This window comes from Sebastes fasciatus, chromosome 17 (assembly GCF_043250625.1).
Source record: "Sebastes fasciatus isolate fSebFas1 chromosome 17, fSebFas1.pri, whole genome shotgun sequence".
Taxonomy (NCBI): domain Eukaryota; kingdom Metazoa; phylum Chordata; class Actinopteri; order Perciformes; family Sebastidae; genus Sebastes; species Sebastes fasciatus.
The window spans coordinates 8,784,092-8,804,806 of record NC_133811.1 but is presented as its reverse complement, the minus strand read 5'-3'; the positions used below and the strand labels follow the sequence as shown (position 1 = coordinate 8,804,806).

At 41.2% G+C, this 20,715-nt stretch overlaps 1 protein-coding gene and 1 long non-coding RNA gene across 3 annotated transcripts in view; one reads left to right on the top strand and one right to left on the bottom strand.

Moving 5' to 3' along the window:
* oprd1a (opioid receptor, delta 1a) overlaps window positions 1-20,715 on the bottom strand; it is a 98,293-nt gene that overhangs the window by 6,941 nt on the left and 70,637 nt on the right. The window contains exons 1-2 of one of the 2 annotated variants that reach the window (XM_074613670.1): window positions 12,514-13,075; window positions 657-1,012 (exon numbers count right to left, since the gene is read on the bottom strand). In XM_074613670.1, coding sequence (XP_074469771.1) covers window positions 657-1,012; window positions 12,514-12,749 — 592 coding nt within the window. In that variant the 5' untranslated portion in view covers window positions 12,750-13,075. Of the gene's footprint in view, window positions 1-656; window positions 1,013-12,513; window positions 13,076-20,715 lie in introns of those variants that run through there. The other variant, XM_074613671.1, reaches the window with a different exon arrangement.
* The window catches only part of LOC141754542 (uncharacterized), a 121,923-nt gene that overhangs the window by 42,548 nt on the left and 58,660 nt on the right, over window positions 1-20,715 (top strand). The gene's annotated exons all lie outside the window — the stretch shown is intronic.

Sequence of the window (20,715 nt, the reverse complement as noted above, 5' to 3'; positions counted from 1 at the left end):
TAATGCGCAGCAATACTGAGTCAGTTATCTGTTATGCACACTGTTTCTCCTTCAAAGATTCATTACAAAGATATTTTGCCTCTTCAAGGTCAACTCCGGGAGGAGCTGTGACTTGATCCCAAAGACATCGATGAATTGAGCTAATCTGGGCTGATCATTCAACATGCCTCGGAACGTCACACAGACACACAGAACAGATTTTGTGGCTCTGGCGAGTAGGCAAAGTTGTACAGTGACGCCAAAAAGTAATTTGTGGACTACCAATGATATTCTAATATTATCATCATTGGTTTTGATGGAGGGTTTTTGGAACCAGTGGTGTAAATGTTTCAAGGGCTTTGCCATTCACTCTGAGAATCCTCAGTGGGTTGGGACTGCATTCATAATCACCATTATTCTTGCTTTTCCCTTGTGTGATATGTAAGCTCTGATGAAGGTCTTATCGGCCAGTAGCTTGACCTAATAATTGCTAATTAAGCAGATCAAAGCATGTTGAAGGTCTTCTCTAATGTGTTTTGTGTCTGTTCTCGAGCACTTTGGCAAAGATTCAGTTGGGTGAGCGTATGACTCACCCAATTCTGGAAGACGGTTAATAATCGTATGAAGACTTTAATTAATAAAGAAAGATAAAACAGTGAAAGAAAACACTATCTCACCATTTTCCTTTACTTTGGTCACAGCCATGACCATAATGGGCACCCCGATCGCAGATGACAGGACCCAGATAAGCACGTTGATCATCTTAGCCTTGACCGGCGTCCGAAACTCCAGCGCCCTGACCGGGTGGCACACGGCGATGTAGCGGTCCACGCTCATCATGGTGAGGGTGAAGATGCTCGTGAACATGTTGTAGTAGTCGATGGCGATGATGAGCTTGCACAGGATTTCCCCAAACGGCCAGGTGTTCATGAGGTATTTGGCGCTCTGGAAGGGCAGCGTGCTGGTGGCCAAGGCGTCGGCAAGAGCCAAGTTGAAGATGTAGATGTTTGTGGCCGTCTTCATCTTGGTGTATCTGGTTGTGATCACAGAGCAGAGGAAAAAAGTGTTGAGAAAATGAGAGCAGCTGGGTGTGGAGAGCTCTGTTATTATGGGATATGGGGGATTTGAAAGTGATATTTGCTGTGCAGCGTACTTTTATGACTTAGATGAAGAGTTAATACCATCATGCTATAGATGTGCAGAGTCGCTTTGAACAACAAGAGATTTTTTTTTCTAAATGAGTGATTTGAGATAATGGTTACAATTGGCTTAACGCCCTCTGATCAAGCAGCCTACTTGCAGGGAAAGCACCAGAGAGCTGTGAAAAGAAAATACTACTGCTGACGAAATGAGGTTCATATATATTGTATGTGCTGGACCCTGCTTTTAGCTTGGGACTGTGCATAGTTATGTTTTCTCATTTATTGGAAGAAAACAGAATGGTCATCAGCAGTGAACTCATTTTATTTGGTACAGTATAGGCTTATTGAGGTCAGAAAGTCTCCTCTAGGGCATAAGGCTTATTTTCACAATGGCTTCCCTCCTCTGAAACCTGGCAAGATGCATTAATACTGTATATAAAGCTTAGCTGATTTAGTTGCAGGATATTTAAATCATTGCGCCCTAATGCAATCCAACAACAGCTAACGATATATTGGCTTTATTATTGGGCTAGACCGTCTTATGAGGGACTGAATTTTGTGTTAATTCAACACATCTCTTTGGTGGAACTGATTAAATGCTTGTTACTTGCACACAATAACTAAAACCTGGTCTGATGGGTTTGTGTAAAATTAGTACCATGCCTTAAAGTGTCAATAGGCAGTATATTTTTGGCATCATTGAGCAAAGATTCCACAATAACCATTCAGCATATTGTAATTCAAGTGCTCTGAGAGATAACTAGACTTTTGCACCTCCTCATGGCTCTGTTTTCAGGCTTTAGAAAATCTAGCCCATGACGGGAGTATGGCCAATCACAGGTCATTTCAGAGAGAGCGTTCCTATTGGCTGTGCTCCAGCTGGTGGGCGGTGCTTGGTATTTCCTCAACTTGATCTCAACATGGCTGCCAGGTCACAAACTATCTCATTTTACAGCTAAATAGTCCACTACAAGATGTTTCTGAAAACATTTTATGTGAGAAAAAGGCATTGCAGTAACAGAATCTTGATTCATATTTGATCAGCGCTGCCTAGTTTGACTGTTTGATCGGCGTTTGGGAGTGATTGACAGCTGCTCAGAGATGGCAAGGCTCCAGCTCGGCTCTGATTGGTTGTTTTCCTCTGGTCTATGAAATCTGGCAGATGTCGTTAGGAGCACCAGAGGACACAGAGGAACATGATTTCTTTCAGATTACCAGTCTCATGCACTACTGTCAGGATATAGTGACCATTTTATAAAAATAACTTTTTTTTAATCATATTTGCTCCATTTCTACCCACTGAATCTTTAAAATACAAATATCTGGTCCATCCAACCAAGACAGCATCTAACTATAAGGTGAGGAATCTCTGTCTGTCTGTCCTTCTGTGTGTTATTCGCATATCTCGAGAATATCTCATCTGATCAACCTCACAATTGGTGAGTGTATTGCTGGACCCAAGGGAGTGAAGGACCCAGTGTCGAATTTGGTGCAATTTGGCCAGATGGTGGCGCTATAACCATGAACTTTACATTTTGGCCTGTAGCTTTTGAACCCTAAGTCTCAGAAACAAAGTTCTGTATGCCACTCCCATTTTCATAGCTGGCCCTCAAAGTTTGCTCAAATGCTGCGGGCAGGGCTTAAATTCGTTGTGCTATTGGGACCACATTTGGTGGACATGTTTAGTTATGATGTCTGAGTGACCATGGCAAATTTGGTACCATTTGGCCAGGAGGTGGTGCTGTAGCAGGAAGTAATCTGTCTGTCTGACTGTGTATATATATATATATATATATATATATGACTGTCCTTTGCATATCTCCAGAACCAATCATCCAATCAACTTCACACTTGGCGGTGGTGCAAGCAGCAATACAGCAGTTCTCAACAACGCTGTAAACAGAAGTTTTGGGGGCCAAGCAACTGGGCACGTGCTCCGAATGGGCACTGCACTAGTGGAAGTAAATTTCCCAAAAAGGAACTATATAGAGGAGTGGTAGAGCAATAGCAAGAGGCAGGAGTTTGACTCTGAAATAAAGAATAAAGCAAGTCAGGTTCAAGAATAGCCTATAAATGTAACAACAAGCTGTCTGGTATCACCCTGTCAGGCTGTGCCGTGTTGTTGTCTTTCTGGAAAACGGACTCTCAGCTCATGTCATGTCTCTGGGAATGAGTCCTCCTTGAGGCAATCTGTAGGGTTTATAGATAAGGTCAGTATCTAAAATGGAAATCAAGTCAAGAGTTAAATTGATGACGTCTATCAGATGACACTTTTGGGAGTTGGTCCATTGATGATATATTAGTGACTGGACTCTGTGGGATGAAATGTTGTCTCATGTAATAAATCAGTTTGATGTGAATGCAGGCTTCAGCTGAATCAGAAAATATAATTACAGCGACGGAGAGTCCCATCGGTTGTTCCATTATTCACTGTCTGCTCCAACATCAATCTCTAGATGACAGCATCAGTACTGTCTGTGTCTCCTCTGTCAACCTGAACTCATGGGAAGGAGTATAAATAGCATGACATTACAAGGACATTCCGCGTGTCATGAGAACGCATTTCAGCCTTTTGAGTGTCATTTTTATGTCAGGCAACAGAACTATGGTAACAGATGAAGTTAGGTTGAAAAACTCACAATTATAAAACCGTCTGCTACTTCAGCACCATGGACAGCACCATGGATTTATCGATATACATTACATTTTAGGACCACTGTTTAACAAAAAGGGGGATCTATTGGCAGAAATGGAATATAATATTAATAAGTATGTTTTCTTAAGTGTATATTCACCTAAAAATAAGAATCATTGTGTTTTCACTACCTTAGAATGAGACATTTATATCTACATAGGGAGCGGGTCCTCTTTACGGAGTCCGCCATGTTGCACCGCCATGTTTCTACAGTAGCTCAGAACAAACAAACCAAACACTGTTAACTTTTTCTGCTTGTGCCCGAGTCGATAACTTAACTCACTCCCGTTGTACACACACACTCTATGGCTCTAGAGAGGACCATTCGCGTTTTCGTGTCGACCACCGTAGTAAACCAACTTGCTTGGCACACGGGAGAGACTTCAGTTGGTTGCAATCCCCTCACCTTACCGCTAGATACCGCCAGATCCTACACACTGGACTTTTAAATAAATTCATTTATTTCATTTATCAATACCAAGTTTCTTCTGGGACGCCTCTAAAATGCGCTGTGGCACACCTGGTGGCTGCAATTAGCTCCGGCGGCCCGTTTTGCAGCCGGAACACCAAGTAGAGGCTACTAAAGGATCAATGACTCAGGCGGACTAGACTATTATATTCAACTAAACCACCCCTCTGCCCTCTCTGCTGCTATAGGGGATGGAGAGGGGGGATGGCAGGTAAACAAGTGGGTGGCATTTTGGTTATTTTGCTAACAAGGGGGATGGCAAACCCCAGAGTCATTTACTTAAATAAAGATTAAACACGACAACAGTTAATAAATAAAACAATTTGTATCAGGGCAAGTAAAAATTTACTTTGTGCAAGTTGATTTCCGACGCAGTTGCCCGACTGGGCAAGGTAAATAACATTAATGTTGAAGCCTGTTGTAGGTCTAAGGTCTATTCATTTAATGTCAATTTGCAACTGTAACATATGCTTCTTGCATGATACATTAGCTACACAAATTCAGCTTTGATTAATTGTTAATATTAATTTCATCAGTAATTATTTGATAGTCGTTTGATGTACATATTTGTGTTATTTTCATATTTTAGTTGTTTTATATTTTATATTTAATACTACAGTATCCAAGGTAACGATGGAGCTAGTCAGTATAAGCTCATCACTTGAGTAACAAATCAGACTGGGCTGGTATCTCCCAGGTGAACGTGTGTCCCAAAGTGCTTGTAAGCAAATAAATCCATCTTGAATCGACATCGGAGCTGTCTGTGTAACGTTGACAGTCAGCCGTTGGTCTACAAACAAACACAACGCAGAGACTGTTGACTGTCACCGCTGTCAGCGGTACAAAACAAAGTTAACGGAGCCATTATGAACTGTGTATAGAGGTAGTAAACAGAAGAAGAGACCTCCCGTTACACAACCCGCCTCTATAAAATAAATACAGTCTTATTTTTAGTTCATTTTTTAATCTAGAAAGAAGAAAACGGTGAGGTCCGCAGCAGGTGGGTGGTTTTGAACATTCCCTCATATGTTTAATCATCATAATCCGTGTATGTGTGTATAAAGATCCACTTACAGCAAAGGAGAGCATTGAGCTTTTGGTGGTTACGTAAGGGTTGCCTGTGAAGCAAGCACAATATAAATCCAATGCTTTGCTTAGAGAAGAGAAAAAGGAAAATCACCAGTTGGGAGTTTTGCATCACAGCCGCCTTATGAGACCAAATTATAACTCTACTATAGTCTCATTCTGCTCTCTGTTTACTTTTGCATCCCAATCTGTTTGAAGCGTTTGATTAAGCACCTTAAGCCTTGCTCTTGACATGGGGAGAGGATTATGTGCCAGTGTGTGTTTATCGTCAAACACTTTGGTAATTGAACCGGATTCCAAAGAAATCTCTTTCCCCCTCTCCCTAATCCAAGCTGACAAGACAGGCCAGCACACGGTGGATCCTGCTTCGTCCCTCCCTCCCTTCAGTAAAACAAGCACTGGGGGGACTGAGATGTGACACCACCCAATCATACCACCATGAAGATTAGAAATGAAATGGTGATAAAATAATAATTCAGGTCTGCAGCCTTTTACCGTAGGGTCTGTTTGTACACACAAGTACTGTAAATCAGGGGGGGAAATAATTGAAAAACAAAGAGGTGTAGCTTTCTTGGCCCCGAGATATTTTTTAACATCCACGCTGGCGATGAGTGCCTGGTTGGAGGATGCCAAAGAACCGGTGTGGCATAAAAAAGGCAGACGTGGCTCCAGGCTCTTTTGTGCTATTAAGTGTGCCTCCTCTGAGCAGGTGACCAACACATGACTTTAATTTCACACCCAAGCATTGACAGGTGGTTATGTGTAAAAACACCGAAGCTGTGACAAGAAACTTTCCCAATTCCATGTTTTGCCATTGCAATCACATAGCCTGTCCTGAAGTTATGTTATGGTTAATTGCTCAGCGTATAATTCAGATAGAGTGGAAAGCTTTTATATTCCTCTTTTGTAGGCTTGGTAGAAGCAATTATGTGCCAAGAAATCGCATTGTAACGCCCTTTTTCATGTTAAAGTGAAGCGCGTTTGTCACACTCTGTGATGGTTTAATCGTCCACTTTCTTTTTTTTGTTTGTTTCCTCACAGCAGATAGACTCCCTGCTAGGAGGCAGTCAAGGCTGTCCAATCCATTCCTCCTTTCATACGTCTTGTGCCTACGAGTATTGACCATCCTGACTTCTGGTGTCTGAAGGCCATGTGAACGATTTCTGCCTTTTCACCTGGATAGAGTGCCATTGATCATCAGTTTATCATTCAACCTTCCATTAATGAAATGCCGCCAACCTCGCCACTATGTAAATCCCATCTAACCAGCGATAAGGAGCACTCTATACTCAACCAAGTGATACACAGATCTGTGGAACTCTGAAGCTGACAAACGGTTATCAGACAAGCCAAAAATATGACTGAATAGGCCGGCCCGGTCGCACTAAATGACGTACTGTATGAATGACACGATAATAGCAAGTCATTTTGCGTGCTTAAAGGACACTTTTCTTGCTATTGGTGTGTCATTTGTACGCCATGTGCAGCCCGTTCTTATTCCTTAGGCGTCAAATACTGATGCTTTGTCATGGCCATCGGCGTACGATTTAGCACCGGTAGTAATAAGTAATAAAATAAAACTACCTTTTGTTTTTTCATGACAACGAGTTAATTATCTCGTTACGCTCTGTGATGGAATTTTTTATCAGTTCCTCTCTCCTTGGTCGGGAGGTTAGAGTGTCTCTCAGAGTGTCCCTCTGTTGACATTATTGGGTTGGATTCCTGTCTAGGGGCGCCACCGTTATCTGTACAGCTGTGTCTGTAGTAGGGACCATAAAGCCAGTCGCTGGGGCAACCAAGGTCAGAGATGCCAGAGGAACCGAGTAAGTCAAAACACGATAAGAGTAAAACACTTAGTACAAGGGGGAAAGGACAAAGTTATGAGGCCTTCACGGAGAGAGCAGACAATTGCCTGACAATTCTCCTTGATCAAGCTTCAATAAACTGAAATGTAAGACATCAACAGCTCCGGGGCCTCTTCCTTCCTGTTGACTGAGTTAACCTGAGTATCAGAAATTCCACAACAATCTCGAGATAACAAAGCTTGTTTTCTTGAGAACATCATTATTTTGTGATCTCGAGAGAACAGTATTAAAAAAATGTATATTAAAATAATGTCCGTTTAGGGCTTCCACACTTTATATCTATTTCTACACCACATTTTAATTATTTCAATAAATGATAACTGTATTATTTCCTGAGGTATTCAATTATAATTTCTGACTCTTCTGATAACCTTTTACTGCCTTTTGTTGGTTTGGGAGCTCTATACAGACCCACATTTAGCATTTGCATTGAAAAAAGCCTTGATCCTTTATCTCTGCGCTAGCTGGAGTAACACTGCCTGGTGTGACTACATCAATCTTTTCTTTGTCAGGCTCCACTCTCCTGTGTTTGCAGGGCTGACCGCCAATACACGCACACACTCGGGCTGATATAAATACTGCTGGGTGTGATGGTAGACAAGCAGTGAGACAAATTGGCCATGTTGACTCAGCCCAGGAAATAAACAGACTGATACTCAGTCACACAAACCCATACAGCCATGCTCCTCCCGGCAACAGGCTTTGATATTTCCAGCCAAATTTCCACTCCCAGTCCATTAAGAAAAAAAAGCTGTGTTGACTCATACTGTAGCTTTATCTTTACCAAAATATTACCATACCAGAATACTCATATGTGTGAGAATGCTGTCCAAGATCTGCTTTTCTTGGTAGAAATGGAACAATAATCCCCAAGACGCAGTTCAGTTCCACTTTCACACAAACTAATCCCAGCCCTCCACTAAAGCTGCGCATCCAACTGATTTCAAACGGAGGCCACTTGATAATAAATTGCCTGAGCACTGAGGCAGGTCTTATCTATCAGGTGTGGCGGCGGGACTAGGGGCTGAGATAGAGAGGATAGCTGGAAGATAAGAGGAGCTGTAGACCATCTCCAGAGGTGTCAGCCTCTCTATCAGCAATCAGACCAAGGGCTCTCAACGGCACCGCAGCCCAAAGCCCAATTCACACAGACGTGAGCATCCATGCGAACGCCACTCTAAATGGAGTTTGTGTGCATTTGAGAGTCTCTATCCAGGAATCTAAGTGGAGGGAATTATCTCAAATTTATGACTTTTACTTTATTCATAAGCTGCCTGATGTGACAGGCATAAAAAAACATAGAAGGATGCTTCAAATTGGGCTCATTTAAGTTATTTATTGAGAAAAAATAAAACATTTGATGCTTCCAGCTTCTCAAATGTGAAGTTTTGCTACTTTTCTCTGTTTAATATCATTCTAAATTGAATATCTTTGGGTTTTGCGGGACATTTTCCACTGTTTCTGGCATTTTATGGATGATTCATTGCAACAGCTGTAGTTGTAATCTCTAAGATTTTCATTGCAAGAAACCATAGACTGTATAAAACATAGATGTAGTTGACGTAGGTGAGCGAAGCACAATGTGGGTGGCTCCGGCGTTCGCCATCTTGGCAGTGACGACTCCAGCTAATCCAAAAATGGGCATAGAGGTGGAGCGTGGATGGAGCTGAGGCGGGCCGAATGAAGCCTGGTTGCTGAAACATGCCCACCTAGCTCAAAGCTGCTAACAAGCTAGGCTATATGCTATTCTGTGTTGCTAGCCAGCTAACGTTAACCCTGTGGTCTTGTTGCTCCCGGCTGCTGGTTGGTACTGGTGCTAACATAGGCCTATAATTAAAATAACACTAATGTTAGAATTTCACTCACTGATTGAATGATTGAAGAAGTCTGTGCTCCGTTTTTTCAATTTATAAGGTAACGATACAACTCCAGTGAACTGCAATCCCTTCAGCTCCTTCAATTTGTGCATTAATGTTATTCACCATAAAATACTCGCCTCCTCCTTTTTTCTTAGAAACCTTAGAGTAATTGGAAAAAGAGTCCATTTACTATTCCAAGTTTCGTCAACATTACAGCTCATCATCCATAGCCTGCATATCGGCCAGCAGGATGCCCGGCGTACAATTAAAAACACAACAAGCCATATTATTTGTTTGATATGTGCATGGAAAACTCTCCAAAAGGCCCCAACACCACAAACCAACTGAGAGGTTAAGTTCAGTGACTTGAATTAGCTGAGGTGACACCTAGCAGACAGCTAGTGGCTGTGACGGCACCCACTTCTCACTCAGAGTGGCCACGCCCTTAATTATGCATTACTTTAAGCCTTAATATAATTTAAACGGGTGAGTTGTATAAAAATAAAAAGTTGGGTTGCCAATGCTGAAGTGCCTTAAACTTGCATTCTTTCTAATAGCCAGCAGGGGGCGACTCCTCTGGTTGCTAAAAGAAGTCTGATTGTATAGAAGTCTATGAGAAAATGAGCCTACTTCTCACTTGATTTATTACCTCAGTAAACATGAGTTTATGGTCTCAATCGCTAGTTTCAAGTCTTCTTCAATACAGCATGATGTTCATTTAGTAAATTATGATCCCATTTAGAGTCAAATAGACCCATAAAGCAGGGGATGCTTTAGGGCGTGGCTACCTTATGATTGACAGGTTGCTACCACGTACTTATCTCCACCCTCTCGTGTCACTTCTGGTTGCAAAAAAACAAGATGGCTACGGCCAAAATGCCAAACTCAAGGTTTCAAAACCATACTCCACAAACCAATTTTGTCCATTTCTTATATACGGTCTATGATTTTAACATTGAGGTCAATGAGGATGGCTTTTTCGATGAACTACAGTTTTTGGCACTTCGGCATTGGCTTCATTCTTCAGCCTCAAAGATTGAATGAAATCGTTGGTCAATGAGATGTCAGAAAATAGAAAAAAAATATATTTTTAGATCATGAGTTCAGACATTGTTGACTGCCTTCATTGCAGCGAATTCTCTCAGCCCACAATTTGTTTGTAATTGCTGTAAACTGATAGACAAGTTGCTCTTGTTCTGTGGTCCCAATAGCCTGTTTGTTCAAATACACTCTTCGGGGTTGACAGGATTTGCTGCTCCAAGCATCAATGTTTTTTTTGGAAGTCTGGCAGGAATCACTGCTGATTTTCGTGCCCACAGGGGTTGCCAAATCAACCAGGACTGAAATTTTAGGGATAGTGTGTGTGGTTGTCTTTCTTTCCTTCAGCCATCATCATTAACTTAACATATCACATAGTATGCACACAGAAAGTTTTAAAAACTACAGGAATATAAATGACATGGAGAACAGTGTTTACCAAGCTTTTTCTTTTCTTTTCTTTTTTGTTATTACAGCACTTTATCTGTTTCTTCTCTTAAGTTTGCTCCCTTCAGAGTTTACAGATGTTTCACAGGAGATAATATATTCTGTCCGGGATGGTAAATGCGCTCTGCTTCTGTTTCTATGGGGTCTTGCATTGGTGATGAGTCCTCTCACTCACTCACACAAACACGACTGCATGACGAATCGCTGTACACAGTTTGATTCACTGCCTTCTCCAATGCTCTCATCCATCTCCTTTGTCTCCCTCTTATCTCCCTCGCTCACTCTTATTTTACTTGTCTTGTGCCTTGTTTTGCCCATTATTTTCACTCCAACTCCTGGATGGAAATAACGGGCAGAGTTGTAAATATTTATGATGTTTTCTTCGTTTAATATCCAAAGATTGACTCTTGCAGGAAATGCCTTGCTTGTGGCTTTTCCTATGTTCAACTCATTTTCTTTTCCGGTCCTTCTACTTCTCTGTATCAATTTAAGCAATACCAACAACCATTTAGACCACGTTTATATCTTAATGTATACATTTTAACCCGTCATGTCATGCTTGTGGGCTGAAAAATGACCTTGACTGCTTCGCCTACACCTGTCTGTGTTATCCTTCTCTACTGATTACTACTATTGGGGCATTTCAATTTACCTGCTTGTTTAATTCGCTGGTTCCAGCGGCAGTAATTAATGCTTCAGGTGATATTGGGGGAACATGTACGGAGAGTGTTTGAGATTAGTATAATTAACATGAGGCAGAGGCTGCTGTGGAAGCTGTTTTATTCCTGACAAGCATGCAAGTCAAGGATGGGTGGCTTCTCTGGGAAATGACAGGGTGCTTGTGACAAAGTGGGTGTAGCCTGTATTATAATGCTTTTAGAGCTGAGGGGGAAACTGTGACCTTGGACAGATCATTATATTGCAGACATTCACTAATGGACAAAGTCAGTTTACTCTTTACAAAGTCTATTATCCTTAAAACACCTTAGGTTCCATCAATTAAATGTTTAAAACCACTGATTATAAAAGCTTAAATAAAAGATGGGTTTATCCTTCTCGTTTATAAGCCAATTAGGAGGCAAATGCAGAACACACTTTAATAAAGACCCAAACATGTCTCTAACTGGAGGATTTCCCCTCTTACAATCCCATTATGCAGCTGATGGTCCACAGATGAGCTAATGGAGACTCTGTTTGAGCAACCCTCTCTGCCTGAGGTGCAGCCGACTCAGACTGGATTGAGAGACTGTGTCTGAGATGAGACGTTTCGATTGCCACCAATCCTCTTTGGCATAAAACTTGTTGTAGAAATAATGAAAGAACAATGTTATGCATTATGCAGGGTGGCACTTGTTTGAGACGCACTTCACACACACAAATGCAGTCAAGAATGCATGAAGGCACATAGCTCCCCCTCCTCAACTCTCACTCACAGAGACAAGCAGAAAAAGAGGGTTGTTAATGCATGGGGGAATACATGCTGATCTACTTGGAACATTTAGAATAAAGACGCCATGTCTATCAAAAAATATATATTTGTAATAATCTTTTTTATAATTCTTACAGGTTTTCTGCACAAAACGATAAACTCCTTCTGTATATAGACCAATTTTTTAGCAATGGGATGTACTTTTTGTATTGCTTTTCTATTGAAATCATGATTTTGAGAGTGTATATACTTTCATTAAATGGAGGGAATCGTAAAAACCAAAAGCAGGCTGAAAAACAAAATTTAAAATGTAGACTTTGTATCAAAATGTGTTCAATTTGTGGGATCATCACTAAACTTCACTCCTGGGTGCATTATAGGGTCTCATGAGCACACAATGGCACTATAATGTGTGTGAAATAATAGTGAATTTCACATCAAATTTGGGCTCTGTTGCTCTCATTAAGTCTTGCTTTGACTGTAATCAAATGAACCCTGACCTACCTGACCACCCCGTACATGACGAGGACGTTGCCTAGAAGTCCCACCACGCAGATGACAGAGTAGAGAGCCGTGATGGAGATGGCTATGATTATCCCCGCAGCGCTCCTCGCCGGAGCCTGCTGCTGCTGCTCGGTGTAGTTCTGCAAGCCGCTCTCCTCGTCCGTGACATTGAAGGGGATGACGGAGTAAAGGTCCGACAGAGAGAGCAGTTCTCCGGCCACCGTGTAGGGCTCCATGCTGCTGGGCGCTGTCCACTCTACAGTGGTGCTGAAAACTTGCTCACACACTTGTCTGAAGGAACTCAATCGGAAAGCTGCTTCTCGGACTGAAGACAATAAGTGGAAAGAGAGTGGAAGAGTTTCCCAAAAAATTAAAAAGAAAAAAAAGAATGGAGGTGGCTCCTCTGTTGTTTTTTATCCAGATAGAGAAGGAAAGGGTGGCCCCCTCAGCAGCGGTCAGCTGTGTGTGTCTGTGCGCTCTGGCTGATGTGAACACCTCTACTCTCCAACAATCACCTCACAGCCTGCATGGGCGCTCTCTCTTATACTCGTGCGTCGACGTCAAAGCTGCGCATTTATACAGCAGTCATGGGCGGCGAAAAGGGAATAATGGCAAGGTGATGGGTGCGCTATACCTGAGAGTCCTCATTTCATCTTGTGTTTTTTTTAATCTTTAAAAGTGAGCGCTAATATTTCTACTTAGTGTTTAAGATGCCATTATCCCATAATTATGCCTGATATCTATATATCTCTCTCTCTATATATATATATAGCTTCATCTATATATCTATAGATATATAGATATGTATAGGTGTACAGATGTATATAGATATATATATATATATAGAGAGAGATATAGATATAGAGAGATATAGATAGAGAGAAAGATATAGAGAGAGAGATATAGATATAGATATCTCTCTCTCTCTCTCTCTCTCTCTATAGATCTATATATATATATATATATATATATACCTGCCCCCCCTTTAATTTATTTTTGTATATGTATGCACATATGTATATTTTATTCCTCATTATTTATTTAAATATTTAGTTTATTCATTGTTTATTTATATATTTTATTTTATTTCTTTTTTGGCTCTGGTGTGTGGAGAATGTGTTCTGTGTTGATGGTGAGTTGGAAAAGAAGGTACATATTTGTCTTATGGTCCTTAATCCTCGATTGCTAGACCCTTTTTGAAATCAATAAATATACTCGTTAAAAATTGAGCACTAAGATAATGATATAATATCCGTTTTGGAACAAAGTCATATCCAATCATAAGCATGGGAGGAAAAAAAATGAATGCCTCACATTGCATATTTTGTCAATCATTTAATCTCCAGGTAAATTAAACATTTTAAGGCAGCACCAGGTGCAAGGACTATGCACACAAGTGAAATTGCTGTGTCTGCTAACAAGCTGTGAACATAATCAACCCAGCAGCCAATAAACAAACCAGTCCAAAATCAATGAAGTTCCCATTGTAGTAATTTAGGAGTGTGCTTCCACAGGTGGGAAGGTTTTACAATGTTTTGACTGCCATGGGATGCAAGCCAAAATCAGTAGTCTCACCTTATGGACAAACAAATCTGAAGTAATTAGTAGTAATGTCACAGCAAATAAATAAGATCCTGATGAAGAATACAGCTACAGCTTTTTATCATATCATGTGATCTTTATCGAGTTGTCATAGTTATAGGGTTTCATATTCCCAATATTTCTGAGCACTTTAAAGAGTAAATTAATACGAATTAATTAATATTAAATTAATATTAAGTAAATTCATATTAATAAAAAGTTATTTTTGTTGACCTCCAGTGGTTTAACTTCTCACCTTGCTGCAGTGACTTCCAGGTGGACTCCAGGACCCTGTGACATCACTGTTGGGTGTTGGGTTACGGGTGCAACATTTCTGACCACACAAAGACACCGAACTGGGATGCTAGCGGTTAAACATGTTTAAAATTCTCAACAAGACAGGGCATCAAAACGCTGCTTCTTCATAACGTTGATATCACTTCTTGAGTTGATATGCTGAACTTGTGAGCAAACAGTTGCTTATTTACCCATTCAGCAGTTACGTAATAACATAATTATTCATTTGGAGTCTCGTCTCTGGTCCTTTTTGCTCTGTTTTTGGTCTCCACCAACTCCTGAGGGAAATATCTGGCTCGTTAGCTGCTAAATGTTCCATTTTGTTATCCAGCGAACTCTGTCTGTGTGCAGTTTGAGGCTAAGCAGGTAGTGTACAGTGGGTTTTTAGAAGATTTTCGCTGAACAGCTGCCTGCTGCTGCTGAAAACATCACCACGGGAGGTCATGTGCAGGCAAGGTCGCAAAATAATTATTAGACATGTCTATAGAGTGGTGCAGTTATGACATATTTTTGTTGGTCAACCCAGAAGTTAGAATTGCACAGGTTCCCTCGACAAAAAGCCAATGGGATTTGTCCATTGTGTTTTGGATTATTGAGCAAACAAATGTTTATGACATGTTTTGGTAAAGGAGGTTTCACTTCAAAAATAAGATTCATGGTGGAGTGCTGGACCCAAAGTCCAATAAGCATAAAGATGTGATAGGGTAGCACATCCCAGATTTCGAAATCAAGGAGGACAAAATACTAGTATTTCACTTGTTTAATTGGCTCACATCACAATAGACCTTCTTCAGAGTGTTTAAATAATTCAGATTCAGTTCAGTAATATTCACAAGGGCAGAGTTAACACACAGCTGAGAGTTGAATCCAATTATTTGGGAACCAATCACTTTTCTTTTGACATGGCTCTAGCTACAGGGACTGATTGGAAATCTGGGATGTGCTACCCTATCACATTTTTAAACGTTTATGATACTTACACGTGTTGTTTCATGAAATAATCTCTACAAATAAACACCACTTTTATGATTTTTGAAGTGTAAATGCCAGAGCCAGGTGTAAGAAGCTAACATTAGGCTATAAACGAACTACACCACAGACACGAGTATACACAATGAGGCTGTAAAGGCGGGCAGGTAGTTGAAGTAGTCTCATTTAGCCACTTGTTAGCAACTGCCTTTTTTAAGACACATAAAATATTAAAAATTCACCAGTGGGATATTTAGTGACATATTTTATATTGTAGAACAAAACATTGAAATCTCTTCAGCTTGTGTTAACCACAGACCTTATTTCAGGCATCTAACTCATTTCCGGGTTTTAGGACTCATTCCTGCACTAAAACAGACATACACAAACATACAAACTTGTCAAAATCCAAACACACGTCAAATTGCATTGACATCTATGGGATGCTTGGCCTTGGCGATGACGTTAACCTTGGGATCATTTAACACACAAAAAAATCTATAAATTATTTAAATAATCAAAATAAGACGTCCAGTCTCTTTGACTTGATATCTACATTTAACTTATTTCTACATGTTATTCTCTGCAGTGCCGCATCTGGCCTTTGTGGTCCAGTCTGTGCATTACCTACTGTACAACCATGACACGCAGAGTGTCTTTGCACATCACATCTCCTCTGCACTGTCCATCTGTAGGATTGATCAAGGATAGCCAGAAGTTCAGGCAAACAGCAATTGCAGGGTTGTCTCTTGGGCGTTTAAAGGCAGATTGATCCTGGACGCTTTCCACTCGCTCATCAACGCTTATCTGATCGCTCTGATGTGCCCCCTGGGAAATGAAATACTTAGCAGATATACTATCCGTGCTGGAATTCACAGGGGTCAGTAGGCGCTTCAGATCCATCACTCCCCTTAACCAATACAGCGTCTGCCCTCACAACCCGTCCGTTTTCATCATCCTCCCATTCAACCTCTCCATTGACCACAACACACACCAGCTGGTCACCTTCACTGCCTTACCAAAGCAATATGTGTCTGAGTGCACTGTAATGTGCATCACTTACCCCTCCTCTCCCTTCCTGCCATCACAGCATAATTGAACTAGCTGTTTCTTCAGCAAACCTCTTTGGCATTTAATTAGCGCTGAGTTTTTCTCTCTGTAGTACACTTTTCATTTGCTTTATGCTCGGTGCAGGCCCTTCCTGGAGATACCACCTCACTTCTTAATTACCTCTAGGAGAAAATTTCTTACGAACACTGATTAATTATGTTGTTGTGCATTTCGCCTTCTCCAGACACCTGGATTTCTTCTTCGTTATGTTCGACAATCTAGTCTCCATCCCAGACAAATGATGAGGTACAGGAATTATCAGAATTCTCAAAGCCTCTGTTAGTGATGGCTGAAAGGTGGACTGTGACTGAACAGTCATCAGCTTAAATCCCCAGGCCAGATGGTAAAAAATTGTCAGGTAAAAATTGAAACTTGGATGGAGGAGAAAAGCTTTTCACTCCATGTGCAACTGACCTCTCCATTTACTGTTCGCTAAAGCACTCAGCAGACCTATGAACCTTTGGATTTCTCCACATGCCGCATGTCCGCATGGGATTCTAGTTAGAGCGATACTCAACGGTTTAAGAGTATGAAGGTGGTGTATTTTTTAGCCTTTCAAAAACCAAAAACACAGAGGCAAACTGCAAAGTATGGAATACAATTTGTATCTGCTCGAACATAAGCTGCAACCATTAGCATGTCCAGCTTACTAGTTTACAGTCAGCAACCTCATGGTCTGAAAAGTGAAGCCAATGTGGAAGTGTCTTAAACTTGCATTCTTTCTAACAGCCAGCAGGGGGCGACTCTTGTGGTTGAAAAAAGAAGTCTGATTGTGTAGAAGTCAATGAGAAAATGATCCTACTTCTCACTTGATTTATTACCTCAGTAAACATTGTAAACATGACTTTATGGTCTCAATCGCTAGTTTCAAGTCTTCTTCAATACAGCATGATGTTCATTTAGTAAATTATGGTCCCATTTAGAGTCAAATAGACCATAAAGCAGGGGATGCTTTAGGGCGTGGTTACTTTGTGATTGACAGGTCGCTACCACACCGTTGTCCAGTCTGGGAGTTGTCCGCAATTTTGTCTTATAACTTTAACCTGTTTAAACAGTGTGTTTTCAGTTCATGAAAGTTAATTATAACCTTTTTGGTCACCTAAAATACATTATTCAGCATTCGGTTGTACTTAGCTCCACCCTCTCGTGTCACTTCTGGTTGCAAAAACCAAGATGGCGACGGCCAAAATGCCAAACTCGAGGCTTCAAAACGGCAGTCCACAAACCAATGGGTGACGTCACGGTGACTATGCTGACTTTTTATATACAGTCTATGCACGTGGCATTAACATGCGTCTTGGGTTATCCGGTCACAAGTGGACAGAACAGGTGTGAATGCACTCAAGACGCACTGAGATCCAATCGCTCAGATCACATTAGGAGGAGGTCTGGGCTGAATATTGGCCACATTCTTTTAGCAGTCTGTACGGGCCACATTGAAAGACCACCTGCTCAACTGATGTCCTCTGCATAAGCGGAAGTACGTACTCATTTGCGCGTCAACGGCGTCAAATTAAAGTGCAACAACAACAACAGGCAAAATCTATAAGTCGTGTAAACTGGCTTTGCCCACGATGTCTGAAAATTTTGGAAAGCACATAGAGATATTTTACTAGTTCGTCAAACATCTTGGATGATTTGTTTTGCTAATCCAGTCTGAATTGTTTTGATTTCTTCTTCTAATTTCTGGCAGAGAAGGCACGAGAAGTGCATTGCTGCCTCCCACCAGTTAAAAACAACAACGCATTTGGTCTTCGCAAACAGAAATGGTGCTTGTGAACTGGTGTAATTAGAGCTGTCCACTTGTGAACGGATCACCCAAGATGCATGCTAATGTCAGGTGTGAACAGGGCCTTGGTTACATTAGTGTGTGAGGTTACAGATTATATTGTTCATTGACGACCTGCACGTCCACTGTGTGTTTATTTAATGTGTTATGTCATTTGTACGTTCTCAGAGTTTAGGCTAACGCTAGCGGCTCTGCCAAGTCAAATGAAGTCTATTTTATTTATATAACCCAATATCACAAATTAGACTCAAGGTTTTTTTTTTATGGATTTGGGGAAGTTTACAGACCAGTAATGTTAAAAGGTATTATTGTAAACTGAATAAATGTTGTGCAAGAATGGAAAGCTTGACAGACGTAGCGATAATAACTAAAAGTTGCTCCAGTACCTGCTAAATAGCTAAAATTAGAAGTCTGTGTTTACTGGGTTACTTGTGAATTTCTGCATCAATATGTGCAGCATGGAGTTGCTGAAAAAAGAAGCATAAATAAATTAAACACTTAAAAATGAATGTGCTGCAACACAGTGAATGTTAAAGTTCAGTGTACCACAGTTTGTTTGTTACCCCTGAAGGAAAGAGATCTGCCGCTACACAGAGCCCTGAACCCTACAGCGACAGGCAGGTGCTTGAAAACAAAACATTTCAACATATGTATATGTCATGGCAGCTCACGTCCCTCGTGGCATTCAGTTATTCTTCACCCTCAAATCCCTGTCTCGTTTAGTAGAGGCCAAAATCGGTGAAGCAGCTGAAAAAATGGTCACGGGTTAGGAATATGTCAGATAGAGAGATATGTGCCTGCAAACCTGAGGCTCATATACGTCATGCAACTTCTAAACCATGTTGGAAATCAATATAAGCTATATGTGTGACAGTATTCCTGCTATTTACTAAAAGTGTCATTGATTTAAGTTTGAAGATACACAAGTTTTGGGTCATATATGCTATCGTATCAGAGTAGCCGCAAAAAAAAAAAAGACAAAGCCTCTGATCCCTGTTATTTAAGATGCAATGAAATGCCAGTGTGTCAGATTTGGTTATTGGCAGTAAAACACAGAAAAAGTGAACAGAAAAGCAAACACAAAAATGCCTCTTAAAAAGGAGCCAGTGAGCTCACTACATGCAGAGAAAAACCAAAGATGGTTTAGTTGCAGCTGTGAAAAAAGATTTTGGCACCTTGCACCTGGCACAGGGATGGTAGTGTCAGTTGGATGGTCCGTTACTCCATCTGACTGTTTGTCACTACATATCTCAATAACGGCAGAATGCCATGAGATTTGTCCAAAAGATTTCTTCAGATCTTCAGATCTTTTTTTCCATTTTTATGAAATTTGCAGTGCGCAGTGGTTAGCTCTGTCGCCTCACAGCTTTCTTTGTGGAATCTGCATGTTTGTACGTATGAATAGGGTTGCGTCAAGGAAGGGCATCCTGTGTAAAACCTATGCCAAACCAAATATGCGGATCATAACATCAGATTTCCAAACCAGAAGATTTCCACTTAAAGGGATTATTTGTAACTTTCAGAAATGCTTGTTAACAGCGACACCTGTGGCCGTGAAATCAACGAAAGTCAGCGTCGGGCTCGCGCTTGCTCGCTCTAAATATACCTGAACGAGCATCGCTCAAAACAGTGAGGCGACACACGTCAGCTAAAACCACAATATCACTCTATATTTCAGCTGCTTGGCAGTAATGTTAGCTGACCAGACGAAGGTCTCTCCATGAACATGATTTAGATCTGATCCTAGTGTTGGCTTTTCCTGCCTAAGTGCAGGCTGAAGCAGCGGGGCTCTGCAGCGTGTCTCCCTGCTCTCTCCGCCCGCAGCCGGAGAGAGCAGAGGAGACACCGGCACCCGGTCGGTAACGAGAGGGTAACGTAACTCTCTGAAGAGCTCCGTCACTTCACAAGACACGGGAAAGCTCTGTTGGTCTGGAGGAGCTGCAGCATTTATTTCTGCACAAACGTCCCCTGTGCATTCACTAGATATTCTCAGAGCTAAACTAACTCTTCTGCAGTGTGTAGTGAGCGCGCGTTCACGTATAGAAGTGGAGCGAGACAGCGAGGACGCGCGCGCCGTCTGAATGAAGGAGAGCAGGCAGCGGAGACGAGGCTCCAGCCACACGCGAGCGCGCATATGCGAACGCGCTACATTTATATGCTTAAAAAGTTACAAACAGTCCCTTTAAACAAGAAAAGACCAAATCCGTGCATGGGTGTGGGTTACCATGAAATTTACTCATATATTTAAAAGTAGTTGGATTTTGAAATCCAAAGTGATCCTTCCACTTTAAAATCTTCATGTCCTCTGTCCTCGTTGCTAGGGGGCCCGTTGCTCTTCCATGCTGCTGCCCTCCATCTGGCTTTTTCTAATAAAAATAAAGATGTTTTGCATTTGTGTTTTACATTTGAGATTATACAGATTTCGGAGGGGTATATGTATGTGCTTTCTTTACAGG